This window comes from Brachionichthys hirsutus, chromosome 5 (assembly GCF_040956055.1).
Source record: "Brachionichthys hirsutus isolate HB-005 chromosome 5, CSIRO-AGI_Bhir_v1, whole genome shotgun sequence".
Lineage (NCBI taxonomy): Eukaryota > Metazoa > Chordata > Actinopteri > Lophiiformes > Brachionichthyidae > Brachionichthys > Brachionichthys hirsutus.
The window spans coordinates 10,659,016-10,675,332 of NC_090901.1; the positions used below are offsets into that span (position 1 = coordinate 10,659,016).

Genomic DNA, 16,317 nt, shown 5'->3' on the forward strand with positions numbered 1-16,317 from the left:
ATGAACAGCCTCCTTAGCGGAGATAACACATGATTCTGCTCATAAAGGTGTTTGTACAAATACAGATGTTCAAACGGCATTACTATAGAAACCTGGCGAGTTCTTTCTTTGTGTAATGTGTCTGTCTGACCACAGCGTGGGGGCAGACAAATAAAAGAATTTAATTCTTCTATGTGCTCCTTTCTAATCATGAAATGTTCTTGAAGGTGTGTTGTGAATTTTCATGAAAATATATATTTTTTTAAAGTGTGGTCAGGAAACAGACAGAATTATGCTTTTATTTTGAAGGCTGTTTCCGCCTTTTCCTATTGTTCTCTTGATGATGGATTTCAAAGCTGCAGCTTTTCCAGAGAGGAACCCGAACCGGAGCGGCAGCAGCATCCCGAACCTGGTCCCCGTCCCCCCGATCACTACCCCCGCCGGACACCCTTCAGCGGACCGGATTGAAGACAACCCGGCAGGTCAGACTGATGTTTATACATGTGAGGAGGATGCGCAGCAGTGACGTCACATTGTACTGTAACAACAAGTAATCTGGATTGTGATTATTACAGTGTTTCAAGTTTCTTGTAGTAATAGTATTTGTAGTGGTAGTAATATTTTTTCTTAGGAGTATTGGTACGAGGAATATTTCATTTAAAGACAGTAATAGCACTTGGAGTAAAGGTTTTATTAGTCGTAATAGTATTAGGATAATTAGATGGTGAAAAGTACTGCACATGTTTTTGTGCTTTCTTCAGCAGTTCAGAGATAGATGTACCTTTACTTTGTTAAAGTAGGTCTTGTTACTGGAAATATTTGCTGTGTTTGAAATTAACTTCAAGTAACAGTGCAGTACTGGGCTCCAGTGGTGACTGTAAAAATACCCAGACATGGCTAACCAGTGACATTCCACCACTTCACATCCAGGTCCGGATCAGAATCCGGTCTCAGTTGGTGGAACCTGCTGCATCAGCAGAATGGATAAAAATATTACAGTATTGATTTTGTAGCGAGAGTAGACTCTCTGGATCTAAACAGCCTCTTTTCACACTGTTGCCATGGCAACAGAGGAGAGAACATCCTCGCACATTTCTCAGAACCGCCCTCCTACATCTGACTGAAAAAGGCAGTACCAGTACTCGTACTTTAATGGTGCCACCCACAGTGTGTCTCTAAAGCTAGAGAACCCTTCCTGGTGGTTCTGGTACCATTACCGACCCGGTCTAAGCCAGTCGTAGGTTTTGGGTCCACGCTCACCAGCTGAGCCATCAGATCAGGATGCTGACGTGACAGACTTGTGAGGACGCAGACACAGATGTCTGTTTTTGTGATTTCACCAACAGTCTGACCTCCAGGCCAACGGTGATGATGTCAGACAATATGGAGCAGAATGATGATGTCAGCACCTTGCCCCCAAATGAGGTGGAGCCCCCAAGGGAGGACGATGGCCACTGCCCCCTGCCTCTCAGGTGAGAAATAGCTACAAACAGTAATCAGAGTAGTACTGATATAATAAACTTTGATTACTAGCTACTAGTTGAATACAGTGTGCTCCTCCCACAATAGTTCAAAGTGAAAAGCACAATAATCTCATATGAGATAGAACAACAGTCGCACAGAACATTTTACTGCTTTTACAGTGTGGTATTAGTATTTTTACTGCTTTAAATACTCTTTCAGCGCTGTGAGAACTGCAGTTCTCTGAGTACCCATTTATCCGTGACTGACAGCCTGTTTCTCTGCTCCAGTGTTTCCATTCAGCTTCAGACTGTTTGCATAATTACTTCTTTTATGTTGTGTGTGTGTGTGTGTGTGTGAGAGAGAGAGAGAGAGAGAACTGGAGACAATGGCCCCTTTGACACACTGCTCCAGTGCAACCAACCAGTCGCTGATGGGAATGTTGATTTCATTTCTAGGTCTTTTTTTTCCCGTTATTTGTAATCATCATCATCATCATCATCATAACTAGTAGGGACTCAGGGGTTTCCTCCTACTCTCGGTGCATCACAAAGCACCGCTGAAGTCTGTCAGAATCACTTCAAGGCCACGTTCAGATCACCTCTGGTCTCAGGTCAGATCTGGTTTTGGATCAGCTCTGGTCTCAGGTCAGATCTGGTTTTGGATCAGCTCTGGTCTCAGGCCAGACCCGTGTTTCTCTTCATCCTTTCACGGGGGACTGTTGAGTCTGTAGAATAGTCAGTATAGATTGGTACAAGGGGCTTTGTTTTTTTGGTGCCATGTAAATAAATGTGTTCTGATGCTCGTAGCAGGAGGGATCAGGGTCAGACGCTTTAAGAAGTGTTTTTCTGACGCCATGCGATGTCCTGCAGGCTGCACCTGATAGACGACCTGTCCTACGAAGATGTGAAGAAATGCTATCGAGGCTCGGTAAGTCTTTCATTCAGCAACACGATGATGACGATGTGAAGATGACCACACGTCAACACTCAAACCGCAGCCGCACAAAACGATCCCACCGCATCACAGAGACTAAAAGCTGCACATCAGCTGTTTGCAGTTTAAATAGATAAACACAGGAGGTATTTAAAAAACTTTAAACTTTTTTACTGACTGCAGTCACTAATGATCCGTCATCATCTTCATCTGATGCATTGAGCTATTTATTATTGGTTATTTACAGCTTATCATCAGTAGATTGTTCCACTATACCTGATATTTAAGGTGTTTGAGTCATTTTGCTCGAGTAACACGTGTTATTAATGTTTGTGTTATGTATTTGTATTTGTATATGTGTGTGTATTACATTAGCATTTGCATACAGAGGGAATGTTAACTGGCAATTTCTCAACAAGAGTTGTTTTGATCCTAACATTCAGAGCAGACGTTGAACTGCTGTTGTCTTCTTCTGCTGTTTTAGTCTTTGTTGTTTCAGGAACAGGAAGTTCGACAGATTGACCACACCCAGGTGCATGAAAGGGGAGGGGGGGGGGGGTGATGTAACTTCTGACCCACATTTCAAGAACCAAAACAGGACAAAAGCTTCCAGTCATTTATTGTGTCATCACGTCCTGCACGTCAGTAAAAAATACCAATTCTCAATTAGAAATCCTTTTTAGTCAAAATCCTACTGATCATATCAAAGTCAGAGTTTTGGGCCAGAGGGGGTCTGGTTTGGATCTCATCTCTGCTTTTTGCTGTTGACTTCATCAAGCCTGGACCTTCCTCATGTACTGGGGAGGTTTGCACCTGAGTGTGAAGCGGGTGGGATGAGGATCAGCACCTCCAAATGCGAGGCCGTGGTTCTTATCCGGAAAAAGGTGGCCTGCCACCCCCGGGTCGGTGGGGAGTCTTTGCCTTGTAGGGTTTTACCAAACCCTCTTCCGGTTCTTGTTCTCCATAGTGGGTGCGTAATCAATGAGGAGAATGTGGGTTAAGATTAAGACATTTATATAATTAACAGATCAGTACAATTAGTTCAGATATCAGCGCTGAGATTCCAACACAGCTCTCGTGCCCGCGCTTCATTGGAATGAAGATGCTTCCTTCTCCGTCCTCACGTCATTCTGTCCCCTCAAGGCGGGACTTTGTCCCAGCCAATCTAAGCCCATGTTCATCTGTGTTGTGTGATGTCACTGTTGTGATGCGTTCAATTGAAATCAGTCATGACAATAACAAACTAAACGTGGTGCGTCCCTGTTGTTCTGTCGGCATGTAAACACGTTGTGGAATCCCATCTAAATACGGAAATTCCCTACAGCCTCAACTGGAGGAGTTCAAGTATCTTGGGGGGGGGGGGGGGGGGGTCTTGTTCAGGAGTGAGGGCAGGATGGAGCGTGAGATCGACCGACGGATCGGTGCAGCCGCTCCAGTGATGCAGTCGTTGCATCGTTCTGTCGTGGTGAAGAAAGATCTGAGCCGAAAGACGACGCTCTCGAATTACTTAATTCAGTTATGTTTTTAATACTCGTCTTTGCAGAATAGAGCAGCTGAAGATATATGACAGGAAATGGCAGAGAGAGTGGTGCGGGGGGGGGGGATTTAACCCCTAGCTGACACGCGAGAACTTCAGCCTCTGTACATGGCGTGCACCTGAACCACATATTTCATTGATTGTTTTAAACAAAATTTCCAAATGACAACACGTTAGCTTTAATAATGTAATTCTAATCCGTTTGATCTCCTCTGTTTCTGCTGCTTTCACAGACTGTAAGCAAATACAACTCTCAGTACCACAGATTGTTCCAAGCGGTTCCTGAAGGGGAGATCCTAATGAAAGGTGCAGTGTGTGCCGACCCCCCCACCTGCCCTAAACCAGTTCATACCACAGTCTGGCCTGCTGCGAGCTCACCAACACTTTCACTGAGAGCTTCTTCTTCTTCTACAGTTTATTCATGTGCATTGCTGAGAGACATCCTGCTGCAGGGACGACTCTACATCTCCAGGAACTGGCTGTGTTTCTATGCAAACCTGTTTGGTAAAGACATCAAGGTGCGTCTCAATCACCGGCCCACCAGCTCGCCAAATGTTTTTTTTTTCAAATAATTTATACCGAGGGGCGGCCCAGTAGCGCAGTGGCGACCCGGTACCGGACAAAAGCTTTGGAAAAATGAATGACTGAATGGATGCAGCGGTGCAGCATTCTCTTAAACACCTGGAGATCCATCTAAGACTTTTCAAGATTGCCGCTGAGCTAATCTTGCCCGTTCATTCCAGCAGATTTAGCTCTAAATCGATTTCTCAGTTTTATAAATAATTCTAATAGATAAGTAAACAAACAAATAATCCAGCAGTGTTTTTTCTGGCTTATCTGAGCATAAGGACTCCATTGGGTTATGTGACGTTGGTCCAGGTCGGATGTTTTCTCAGTATTATGGCTCTAATGTTAAAGACTTACTATACAAACACCCGTTTCCCACGTCAACCAGTATGTGTGCGCTGAAGGGTTAAAGAAACCGGAAGTGCTCTCTGATTTGCACAATGAAATGGTTGTTTTGTAGGTCTGTATACCAGTGGTGTCAGTTCGGCTGGTGAAAAAACACAAGACGGCTGGCCTGGTCCCAAATGGCCTGGCTGTCACCATGGATACCAGACAGAAGGTTAGAGGACTAGTTCACACCAGAGATGCCACATCATGGTTTTTTTTTCAGACCAGAGGAACCATTCATAGTTGTCAGAACGTCCCATTTTGAGTCGGCACCTTCCGACCAAGCGACTCCTGGGACCCTGTAGGAGGGGCCCCTTTAGTTCTCCCTATAACACCAGCCTGAACTGTCCTGAGCTTTTAATACAAAGAAAGAACGTCATGCAGAACATTTAAACGAGTCAGCGACAGCATCAATAGAAGACGAAGGTCCTCGCCATCACTAGCCTTCTTCACCGGTGCATTATAAGTATTAAGGCCCCCCCCCCCAACGTCCTACTGTTACACATGTTCAGTGACTTCAGTGCTGAGGTGTGCCAGTGAGTGTTCAATATCTTTACTTTCTTCACCGGTTCCTGTTCTCCAGTATGTGTTTGTGTCCCTGCTGTCCAGAGACAGTGTCTACGACGTCCTCAGGAGGATCTGCACTCACCTACAGGTTCGTAGGTCACTTGTCCACCATCTTGTTTTTTTTCCCACAAACACAAGTCGTCTCTTTAATCTTCATCCTTTCATCCGCTTGACTGTTTCCAGGTGAACGGTAAGAGTCTGAGTCTGAAGCAGTACCTGGAGGAACCCAGCTCTCTGTCCATGGTAACGTTACCTAGATAACACAGATAAAGATGTTCTTGTCACTACAGGACGACGGAGACTTTTCCAGGTGTTCACTGAAAAGATGTCCCTTAGCTCCACAGTTTTCTTCTTCGTTGGTTCCAAGGCAGTTTTTAAAGTGCGACGTTTTAGCAGAGCCTTCATTTCTGGCTTCAAATTCTCCCAACAGGTTTGCTTCTCTAGTTACGAAGTAACACGATCGCTATATTAGCGTCTCATATGCTCAATGTAAAGGAAGTCACCTGTGAGGTTGTTTATGAAATGCTGTAACGATGAGACGCGATGGTTGGGAAAGGCGAGGAAAGTGCTCAAATACATCGGCCCACCCTTCAGTGCAGACTTACTTCCTGTCTGAGTCTCTGCCTTTCCTCCCCGTGTCTCCACCAGGATGAGTATCCAGAGGTGCTGAAGTGGAGGAGGAAGCCGTCGCTCCCTGCCGTCTCGTCGTCACTCCCAGACCTGCTGGGGAACTCCTCCCCCAGCCTCGCCACAGACACAACCTTCAGCACGAACACTCTCGGCGGTTAGTATCAATCAACACCTCAAGTTGTAGACACACAAATGCTGACATACATCCGTGTGTGTGTGTGTGTGTGTAGACCATAGCTTGAAGACGGAGGAGTTCCTGCTGACGGATCCAGCGGTATCTGAACTGGGCCACATGGAGTACCATCTGCTTAAACTCTTCAGCCTCCTGTGAGTACGACAAAGAAAATATCCAGTAGACATCAGAAGCTTGTTCGGAAAACATCTGGATAACAGCACCGGACCTCTGGACGGGCCTTAGATGATTTCAAAGAGGCCCAGTTGCTGCAGGCTAATGGCCTTGCTGAAATGTGCTCCTTTCTTTGCGGGGGCATTCTCAACCTGGTGGTGGACACACTTCTGACTCCCAGTTTGTGATTCCTTAGATGATGAGAGTCAAAACAAAAAAAAACCCTCCCGAGTCATCGGGCTCTCCCAACACAAGAAGTGACCATTTGATTTTATTTGTTTATTCGAGAATCCTCACTGCCGTTAACAGACAAATCTGAGAAAAAGACAACCAAGTGTAAAGGAGACACCTTCCTGGAGTGGCTCGTCCAGCGGCTTTCCCAGGATGCATAGATGTTTATTATTACAGCACTCTTAGGTGGCACATTCATATTGGTGATTTCAATGAAAACGCTGATTAATGAAGGATGCACTCAATGCATCTCCGGAGAGCTGCCAGCAGTTTGGTTGATCCTGCACATTGATCTGTGTCGTCTGTGTGTGTGTGTGTGTGTGTGTGTGTGTGTGTGTGTGTCAGCGTCTTCCTGCTGGTCCTGTCCTCCTGCTATCTGGCCTTCAGAGTCTGTCGTCTGGAGCAGCAGCTGAGTTCACTGAACAACCAGCCGACACTATCAGACAGGTAAAGACACACATCAGGGTTAAACGGGATTTCAGTCAGGGCTGGAGTCTGCGTGGGAAAAGCTAAAGAAGACTGCGTGTGGATATTTACTTCTTGCTCATTTACTTGTAAACTATAGTTTATTTGGTTTCCCTGTTAACCCGCCAGATCTGCGCAACTGAGCATTGATTAAAGTGCATCAATTAGCCTAATTGTTCTCTTTTGATCAGCCGGTTTCCGTAAAAAGATCTTGGTTTTTGCGTTGGTGCTTTTAGCCCGTTCAATCAGTCAAACACCAAATCAGATGTTAATCAGAGCATTCAGTATTAAGTGTCAGCCCTCATGTTCCACCCTCCTTGAGCAAAGCCCTACCTTAGTAGAGACCTGCAACCAAAGCGAGGTTAGCCAAGCAGGGTTGAAGGAATACATTCATTTGTATTATTGCCTCTTGCATGTGACGCTATGTGTCAACGCCGCATCCCTGCCTGACAAATCGGCAATCCAGACTATTCTCATACCTCCATCCCCAAAGATGGAACCATCTCCAAAGCACTGACCCAGCATTTATCCTCCTCCTCCTCACTCTTCCCTTCCTATGGATGTTACTTTACCCCTTTCTCTTTCCCATCCCAGCTGGTCGATAAGTAACCCAAAAAAATGTTCACATTAACTTTCTATTTGTAAGGTTGCAGGATTATTGTTGAATAGAACACGTTAAACACAATCAACCTGCTTATTCTGTTTCCAGGTGTGGCGAGGTGCCGTGCTGGCTGGCCAATCACAGGACAGGAACCTGACACTGAAGCCAGTAAGAGTGAAAAGGAAAACTGCACTTACACAGACTTCCCTTCAGTCTACGACAGAAGTCTTGGGAGGACACTAGGATGAACTCTGACCTCACCGTGATTTAGGGTACCCTGGAGGTGTCGCAGTCGTGAGCAGAGGCAGTGGAGCTACTATCAAACTGGTTGTTGGGGGGGTCAGTTTCACAATGATCTCATTTGTTCCAGTTTTACTGAAATGTAAAAAATAAATAAACCTGAAGTAAAAGACAGTTCAGCGTCCTTTGCTCTTGTGAGGGGGTGAGTTGAGTGACGTCGTTGTCCAAACAAGGCTGACGTCAGCCATTTTTGTGGTTATGATACAGCCACGTCCATTCATCCACCTGGATGGATGGACGTATTTTTGCAAACCTGCAGCCTTCCGGTCGCATATTTGCCAAAAGCTTGATCAAAAAGGCAATAATGGAAGATAATCCGGTTTGCTGGATGGTAGGAATGTTTTTAGCCAAGATGAACCTAGGAGTGGCGGTCGATTAAATCAGTCCACCCTCCGGACAGCAGCAACTTTAAGGGAGCAGTTCTGTTACTAAACCTAATAACCACATCCAAAGATCGAAAGTGAAGACAGTAAGAAACACATCCAGTGCATTCTAGGAAACACATTAATTCAGAATTTTACGAAAGAGCTGAACATTCCAAATAATCCTAATTTCAACAATTTGTCGTTCAGTTTGGTTGATTTGTTTAGAGAATATTACGCTAATAAAAACTGTGATAAGGACAAGTAAGGACACTTAACTCCATGGTTAAAGAAGCAATCACATTTTTGATGGACATCTACTCGTGAGTCCATTCGGCCGCCGCCAGTTGTCGCTTAATTACTCCGAGGGAGATGGCGTGAGAACAAGGTCTTCATTAATCCAGAAAGAACTCTGGACCGGGATGCTGCTCAGGACTCGTCAGAGCTTTTCAAAAGACATCATCCAGACAATCAGGAAAAATAATAGTAAGGAAGTCGGGAGAAGAGAAGAATGATTATTTTTATCCAGAGTTTTGCCAAACTTTGGGAACATCAAACAAGAGAAGACATGAACTGTATTGTTCACACACACTGGAGCAGGAATCAATCAATCAATCAATCACCGATGTGAAGCAAAACAGTTACCAGGGAGTAAAACTAAATGGGGGGGGGGTTCGGGGATAGGGTGGAATCATGGAGAGTCTGTCTGAACCTAAAACACGTTCCACACACCAACAGAACGCAGCAGCGCTCCAGCAGGTTGGTAGCTCACATTAGCATAGCCGCTCAGACACAGAGTGGCCTGTGGGTAAACACAAACACGCGGTGATGGCGAGGAGCAGCCTTTCTACGAGGTCATAAAGGGATTTTAATTTCAGTTAATAATGCCCAAACAGAACATCTTCACTGAGACGAGCAGAACCAGACTGGTTCTGATTACAGAAAACCTGATCCTGGAGTCTTCCCAGCACACTCCCTCACCGCCGTCTTGGAGCTGTGGGACGCCGCTCTGTGCCGACATGTTTCTGTTACTGTCCAATCACGTCCCCTGGTCAGATATGTCTCGTCCTTTGCTTGTTGCTCGTCTTCCCATCGTAGCATTTTGCTTCCACTCCCGTCATCAACACTTTATTATTTCCTCAGGTTAAAACGGCTCCTAATTCTCTACCGTCATGTCTCATCTCATCGACGACTCCCGTCTAGCAGGCGACTCGTCCTCTTGGAGGCTCCGCCTCCGGTTGGCTGAAGAACAGCCTGGGTTTCAAAAACGTCGCGTATGTCCCTTGTCCTCCCACGTCATTGTCTGCTGCCCCAACATGCATCCTGCCTCCAGATGTGAGCAGCTGGGCGTCTGACTGCACGTTGGCCACCGTGTGGCGCCGCATGCTGGCAGACTTCTCCAGATAGGCTTCACCTTCCTGCTCCTCCAGCGGCGCCATAGATGTCGAGTCAGAGGAGTTGTGATGTTGAGTGACGGTGAGCTCCAGGTGATAGTGGTCGCCTAGCAATGACCGTGACGACTGCAGAGGGCGGGACTCTGGGTGAAGAGACAGAAAAAAAAAAAATATATATATATATATATATATATTCCGGTTCAGATCCAAATGCTCTCAAAGAAAAGCAATAAAGCTAGAGTCAGGAATCGTGACCACATGGAAACAGCGATCCAAAATGAATAACATCCAACTACATTATCAGCTCTAAAGCTCCACACTAAAAAATGAAGTCATCGTCTCCCTCGCCCCCCATCCTGATGTAAGAAGGGTGACGAGGAGCCTGGCTCCAGAAGGTCATTGCAAAAGACATATCAATAAGAGCGTTGTGCTTGGGTGAAATCATATATTTTATGTACTACATGTGCATCCATTCAGTATTGGTGCCAAGATGGAGGCCATCAGACTTTCAACCCCATTAAGAACCAGAACCAGGACCCATTGGTCAGGAGGGGGGACGTTTTAGTGGCCTTGGTTGTGTTGATCAAACCGGAGGTCGGCCTGCAGAAAGCTGAGACTGCAGATATTCCTGTTCAGCGCCATTATATTGTTAGAAGGTGAATTTTGAGAAGAAACGTAAAAATGAGACAAAGAATAATGATCACAGCATTATTCTGAGGAGGTGACAGAGTGGCTTCCTGCTGGGTCCAGCCACAGCAGGGATCAGGACTGGGATCTTAATCAGGCTTTAGTGGCTGCCAGGACCGCTGTGAGCCTCTTTACCTTCTCGAAGGAATTAAACCTTCCTGCAGGGGGGGTGGGGGGGGGGGGCGCAAAACCCAGCAGTTACGGTTGGGTCGATTGAAACCCTCTTCTCATTTGAATTGGACATTAAGAGTCCGTCGGGTGGCAAGGGTCTACTGTAGAGCTAGCATTTAGCACCAGCGTTAGCAGCAGCAGAACACATTTTACTCTTTTCTTAGAAACAGGTAGAAGTTGTTGAAATAAAAACATAAATAGTTATTATTGAAAATATATTAGATTATTAAAATGTTCAAGTACTTAAGTTGCCCAAAGTTGTTTTTGGCAAAGGAAATTAATAATACTTTTATACCCCCCCAAATTTCCTTTAGGAGATCAATAAAGTGTCATTGTCAGTCAGTCTGTCTATTTTTTTTATATCATACGTTTACATCAGAGCCATTAGAAGATGTGTATACCAAACATCTTGTTCCTGTCCTGCAGGATGTTGCTGAGATACGGCGACACAACAAGCTCCACCAAATGTTCCAACTGGTAATACTCCAGACTGGGGCCACCAGACTCATGGACACCCTGAAGTAGCAAAAAAAGAGTAATTAATTAGAGTATTAAGTAATTAAGTAATTAGATTACTTCAGAAGATTTCTAAAAAGACATGAATGAATGCAAGGTGCGATGAAGGCATGTGTTTGTGTGTGTGTGCACCTGCAGCACCAGCAGCATCTGTGTGACAGCTGGAGGGATATACACTGCAGTTCTGAGACTCTCCTCTAGATGGAGTTTCAATAACACCAGGTCTCTGAAGGCCAGCAGAGCCATCTGCCTCACTGACAGCTCCTGCCCCTAAAGGTAAATCAAGAAGAGCAAAAAGAAGAATCAGGTGGACTTGTTTGTTTTGTTTTACTTCTAGTTGTGTCCGTTCACTATTTGAAGCTACCGTACATTAAACTCAAGCAGTTGCAGCTTCCTTTAGAGTTCTCGGTTTTGGAACACAGCAATGGATATTTACCTCCGCCACGGAGGTTATGGTTTTTTTCCAATATGTAATGTTTGGACTCTCAGAAATTTACAGTTGATTCTGTAAAACATGAACTGGCTCAACATTTTACGGTGCGTGTTTACCTGGACGGGGCAGAAGATGGCCTGCAGCGTTGGGAGGATCTCCATAAAGAATTTGTCCCACATGTTAGCGAGGACGACAAGCTGCTCGTCACCTAGGGGACGCAGAATACGGTTACCATGTAAACACACTGCAAACATGGGAACATGTCCTTGTGCTTTGAGGAAATGAGCTCGTTAAGACTGAAACCAGTGTGTCTGCTGATAAAGATATTTACATGTCATTAAATTAGGAAGGAGCCGATTGACTCCTTAAACTCGATACAGGAACAAGGTAACAAACAGCAGAAAACATAAAGCTCGATGTCCCATCGCTAGGATAGGCTCCAGCATAACCCGCAACCTATATTTCGGATAAGCGTCCTTAGAAGATGAACAAATAATGTAATATAATGTAATAATTTCATCTGGATGGCTGGATAGACGGATGGAAGGACAGATGGATGCGGTTTGCTCCAGTCTCACCAGAATGAAGGCGAACCTGATCCAGGACTTCAGACAGACCGCGAGTCAGTAGCTGGTTCTGAAACAGAGCAATCACCAATTCATCAGCCAGTCTTGTTCTTTGGTTCTCTTTCTGTGTATTGGCTCTTTTTTTTCTGGGCCTTCAGTTCTGCTTCTGTGGATCTGGTTCTACAGTTCTGGTTCTATGGATCTGATCCATGATTATTATTATTATTATTATCATGTTTTTGTGAAGAGGTCCTGCGGCATTTCAGATCTACACAATGAACAAACAATAACATGACTCAGAGGGTCAAAGGTCAAAGGAGCAGCTTCCCAGAGGTCAGCTCTGCAGGGACAGGATGGATACAGTCCAGGATGTGGACTGAAGACTTCTGTCCCTGCCTCTCTGAGCAGGATGCGGATCTACACCTTTGCTGGGGGCATTAATAAATGGACAACAAGCTCTGACTGACTTCAGTTTGAGGGCAGGAGGTAGAAATCAGATTAGTGTAATCCCACTGAGCAGCTGCCGGGTCACAGAGCCGTTCTCTAAGAAGAGTTCTCACCTCAGCAAGACTTTAGGGTTTTGTTCGCCAAACAAAAAGCACTTTATATCATCTCAATGCAAAATGTAAGAGCTCAGCACTGTACCTATCTCTGTGTAGTAGCAGGAATCAAGTAATATATATACACCGGTACATATAATACTAGAAAAGCAGTCAGAGAGCACAGACCTCTGCCAAGCAGCTCATTCCCCTCCTAATTGGATTTACACCATCTACATGGTGATCTGGATCATCATCAAAAGGTTCTAAATTGTTCTTGGTATCTTTATACACCAACCATGAAGAGTAAAAGTGAATCCGTAATCCAGGATCTCTTCTGGATCGCCACCAAAATGTAATCATCTGTTCCTGGTACCATTCCCATTCCACATAACAGACAGACAGACCTCGTCGGAGGTTGATTTAATAAAGTAATTATTGATTCCATCGGGCTAGAACATCCAGCAGCATCATAATGATGATTAACTGTAATGAACAGAGAGGGAGATTTGGTCGCTCCGACCACAGCAACAAAAATCTGCTGCCGGCATCGTTAAAGTTAAAGCTTCCGGCCTTAATACTTCATAACAGCAAACAAAATGAAATACCTGGAAGTAGTTAGTGATGAAGGAGCCCATGTCGGTTTTCAGAAGCAACCTGTGTAGACAGAAAAGCTTTCAGGGAGGAAGAACGACAGCCACCATGTTTAGTCCTCACCATCACAAAGGGAAGAGGCTCCAGGAGCCTGATGGAGCATGTCCAGGCTTCGTGACAAACATTCAGCTGAGTAATTAAATAATCACATGACCTGACCTATGGGGAAACACTGTAGAAGATGAAACGGTGATACGAGTGTCTAGATTTGGTCGGTATCTTCTACATTCCCATGAAGCTCTTTGCTTACCTGATGCTCTCGTTGAGCGTGAACAGCTCGTTCACCTGCAGCGCTCCGCCTTGGAACACCTTGATCACAGCTGATTGGACTCTGAGGACAAACAAACAGTGTAAAACAGAGTATTGTGGAAGACGAGTCCTCGGTTATGTGTCTGGAGTTTTAAGCTCCAAAACGCCAGGTGAAAGCCTTCAGGTAGATGTTGGTGAAATGAAAGCGAGCTCGCCGATGCACCTGCGTAGCGTTGTTTGGGGGGGGGTCTGCTTACACGAGGTTCCTTCCATCACATGTGAACATTAGTTTTCTCACACTGCGTCTAACTGCGACTTCCTCTGATGCTCCCGTCAGCCTGCTGGTTAGACTGCCCTGCCATGCAGTTCATGTGATTTAGGGCTTCGACCAAATCGGCTACCTCCACCAAGGAGGTTACGTTTTGACGCGTTTGTCTGTGCGTTAGCAGGATTATAGAAAAACTGCTGGATCTTGATGGAAAAGAATTTGAAGATGGGTCTTGGTCTAACTTAGATCCCATAAATTTTGTGAGCGATCCGGCTATCCATCTGGATAAAAAAAAATCTTGTAAAATATGCATTCAATCCACAGCAAAGATCAGTCAAAAGGGTCCGATATGCACCATCATGCAAAAAAGAATGAGGTCAGCAAGAAATATAACATTTTAACATTGAAAACTACATTTACGGATTCAAAAATCTGTTAAAGATACACAACTCTGATTCACTTTGACTTTTCATGGTCGGTGTTTAGAGACAATCTAGAACCTTTTGGCGATGAACCAGATCACCATGTGGACGGTGTAAATCCAATTAGGAGGGGAACGAGCTGCTTGGCGGAGGTCTGCGCTCTCTTTTCTAGCTGTTTATTTGTTCAGATTTAGTTAGTAAGCAACGAATGTTTTCCCTTTATTTATTTTTCCATGTATTTAAATCTTGTGGAGGCCACCTAATGTTTTTCAAAAAGGGAAACAATTACTTGTTCATGTTAGGGACCCGTCTTTACGGTCATATTTAATTAGTGGTCAGAATAATTGATCATTATAATGAATCACCGCTGCCCTGATGTCATATTTAATGTGTCTTATTAACTGTTTGGTCTCAATGGGACCGGTTGTTTCTGAATCCATGGATAAAGGCTTCATGTCTTTCCAACCAGTGATTTTTAAATCTCAAGTGTATTATCTGTTTTTTATTGTAACAAATATTCATGAAAGCAAGAATTTCTGCTTCTATTACGTTCTTTCTGATAAATGTTTACTTCCTAAACTTCAGAAACCTTTCTTAGTTAGTCTCGCAGTAACTGCTTGCCATTTAATCTGAAATATTTTTCATGTGTGCGACCCGGATTTGAAACGTTCTGGCAGTCGGTCGGCGTGCGACAGACGGCCGTCTCTGGCAGGACGTGGCTCGGATACCACCTCCACTTCCTGCCAAACATCCGGCTGGGAAACAGACCGAAGCCTCAGAGGAGGTTCTAACACCAGAGCCGAGAAGAACCTGTCCGTTCACAAGCGGGAACGAGAGTCAGGAAATAGCCAGACCCGAACTGGACACGTTCCGCTTTCAAGCCATGACAGAGAGGTAGATGTGATCCGCATCCTCTCCCGTTATCTGCTGCTTGCAGCCGACACGCACCAACATGACCCGATGGTCGCGCCTTAAACACACGTTGATCACATCAGAGCTTTGGTCGTGCGACTCCGATCCAGGTTCACTCAAAGGTCATCTCATCTTCATTCCACAGCAGCCGCTCACCTGTTCCACACGCTGATGTTGGAGATCCGTATCGCAGGTGAGCTGGCATGGAACCAGGCCAGGTCCGATAAAACCGGCGAGCTCATAAAACGAGGCCTGGGCCGCCGGAGAGATCCCATCATGCACGTGGGCTGCTGAGGAGAGAAGTGAACAAAATGGTCGAGTGACATTCCTGCACGAGGCCCCGCATGCTGCAGTCCTCCGCTGAGAACCGGCACACGGTTCTGTTTTACTAATGAAGGGTTCTGCCCATTTAGTGCAGGAAATCATTGACTTATAATCTCAGTAAAATCAAGAGAACGACGTTTTAGCATTGAAATGAAAATCTGACGGAATATGAGCGTTATTTCAGTGAGTTTGTCACCCCGTTGCCTCAGCTTGAACCATCGTGGTTTATCTCAGCTACACACTGTCGGTTAGGTTCACATGATCTGGTTATAGTCTGAGACAGCTTCCTTGATCTTTTTTTTTACTCATCACAATTCCCAAAGAACAAATGATGAAGACGATGATCAATCCAGCTGGCCGACAGCAAACGCAGAGGAAGAGAAGCTCCTCGGTGGAGGTGACGAAGCCCTGGGGCAGGGTGGACGGACGGATCGGCTGGGCGCTATGGCAACAGAACTCTGCAGGTGTCACATCCTGTCGCCAGAGCGGCCTCGGCAGCGTCTGATTCCTCAGAAACAGCCACTTCCTCCAGACCACGGCTTCCTGCACAAAGAGCCGACCCGAGATCATCCTGTTACGGCGCAGACGTCTCGCTCTGCCTCGCTCGCCAGCAACCACAGACAGCCGGGCCCTCGTCCCGCTTCTCACAGCTTCAGGGCTCTGCTGCTGAGTTTCACTTCATTTACACTTTGAGCTGGAGCCAGTTTATGTATTTAGCGTCTCCGAAACAAACGCAAACACAGATTGAACTCCGGTGTGGGAACGTTCCTGCCGCGGCCTCCTTCTACAGTTTGCTGCGGTCTGGATGCTCAC

At 45.5% G+C, this 16,317-nt stretch overlaps 2 protein-coding genes across 2 annotated transcripts; one reads left to right on the forward strand and one right to left on the reverse strand.

The window, feature by feature from the left end:
* Window positions 1-322: 322 nt before the first annotated feature.
* Window positions 323-7,864, forward strand: LOC137893523 (GRAM domain-containing protein 2A). The gene is made up of 12 exons (XM_068738934.1): window positions 323-501; window positions 1,326-1,451; window positions 2,313-2,370; window positions 4,147-4,219; window positions 4,328-4,431; window positions 4,941-5,039; window positions 5,451-5,522; window positions 5,618-5,677; window positions 6,083-6,218; window positions 6,295-6,394; window positions 6,966-7,088; window positions 7,816-7,864. Exons 1-12 carry the CDS (start codon window positions 323-325, stop codon window positions 7,862-7,864), a joined length of 1,179 nt encoding a protein of 392 aa, XP_068595035.1.
* A 1,704-nt stretch (window positions 7,865-9,568) lies between these two features.
* Window positions 9,569-15,458, reverse strand: LOC137894246 (proline-rich protein 5-like). Its single transcript, XM_068739724.1, has 8 exons — window positions 15,337-15,458; window positions 13,580-13,660; window positions 13,284-13,332; window positions 12,149-12,206; window positions 11,687-11,778; window positions 11,270-11,407; window positions 11,023-11,137; window positions 9,569-9,906 (listed from the first exon to the last, which is right to left on the reverse strand). Exons 1-8 carry the CDS (start codon window positions 15,456-15,458, stop codon window positions 9,569-9,571), a joined length of 993 nt encoding a protein of 330 aa, XP_068595825.1.
* Between the last annotated feature and the right edge of the window lie 859 nt (window positions 15,459-16,317).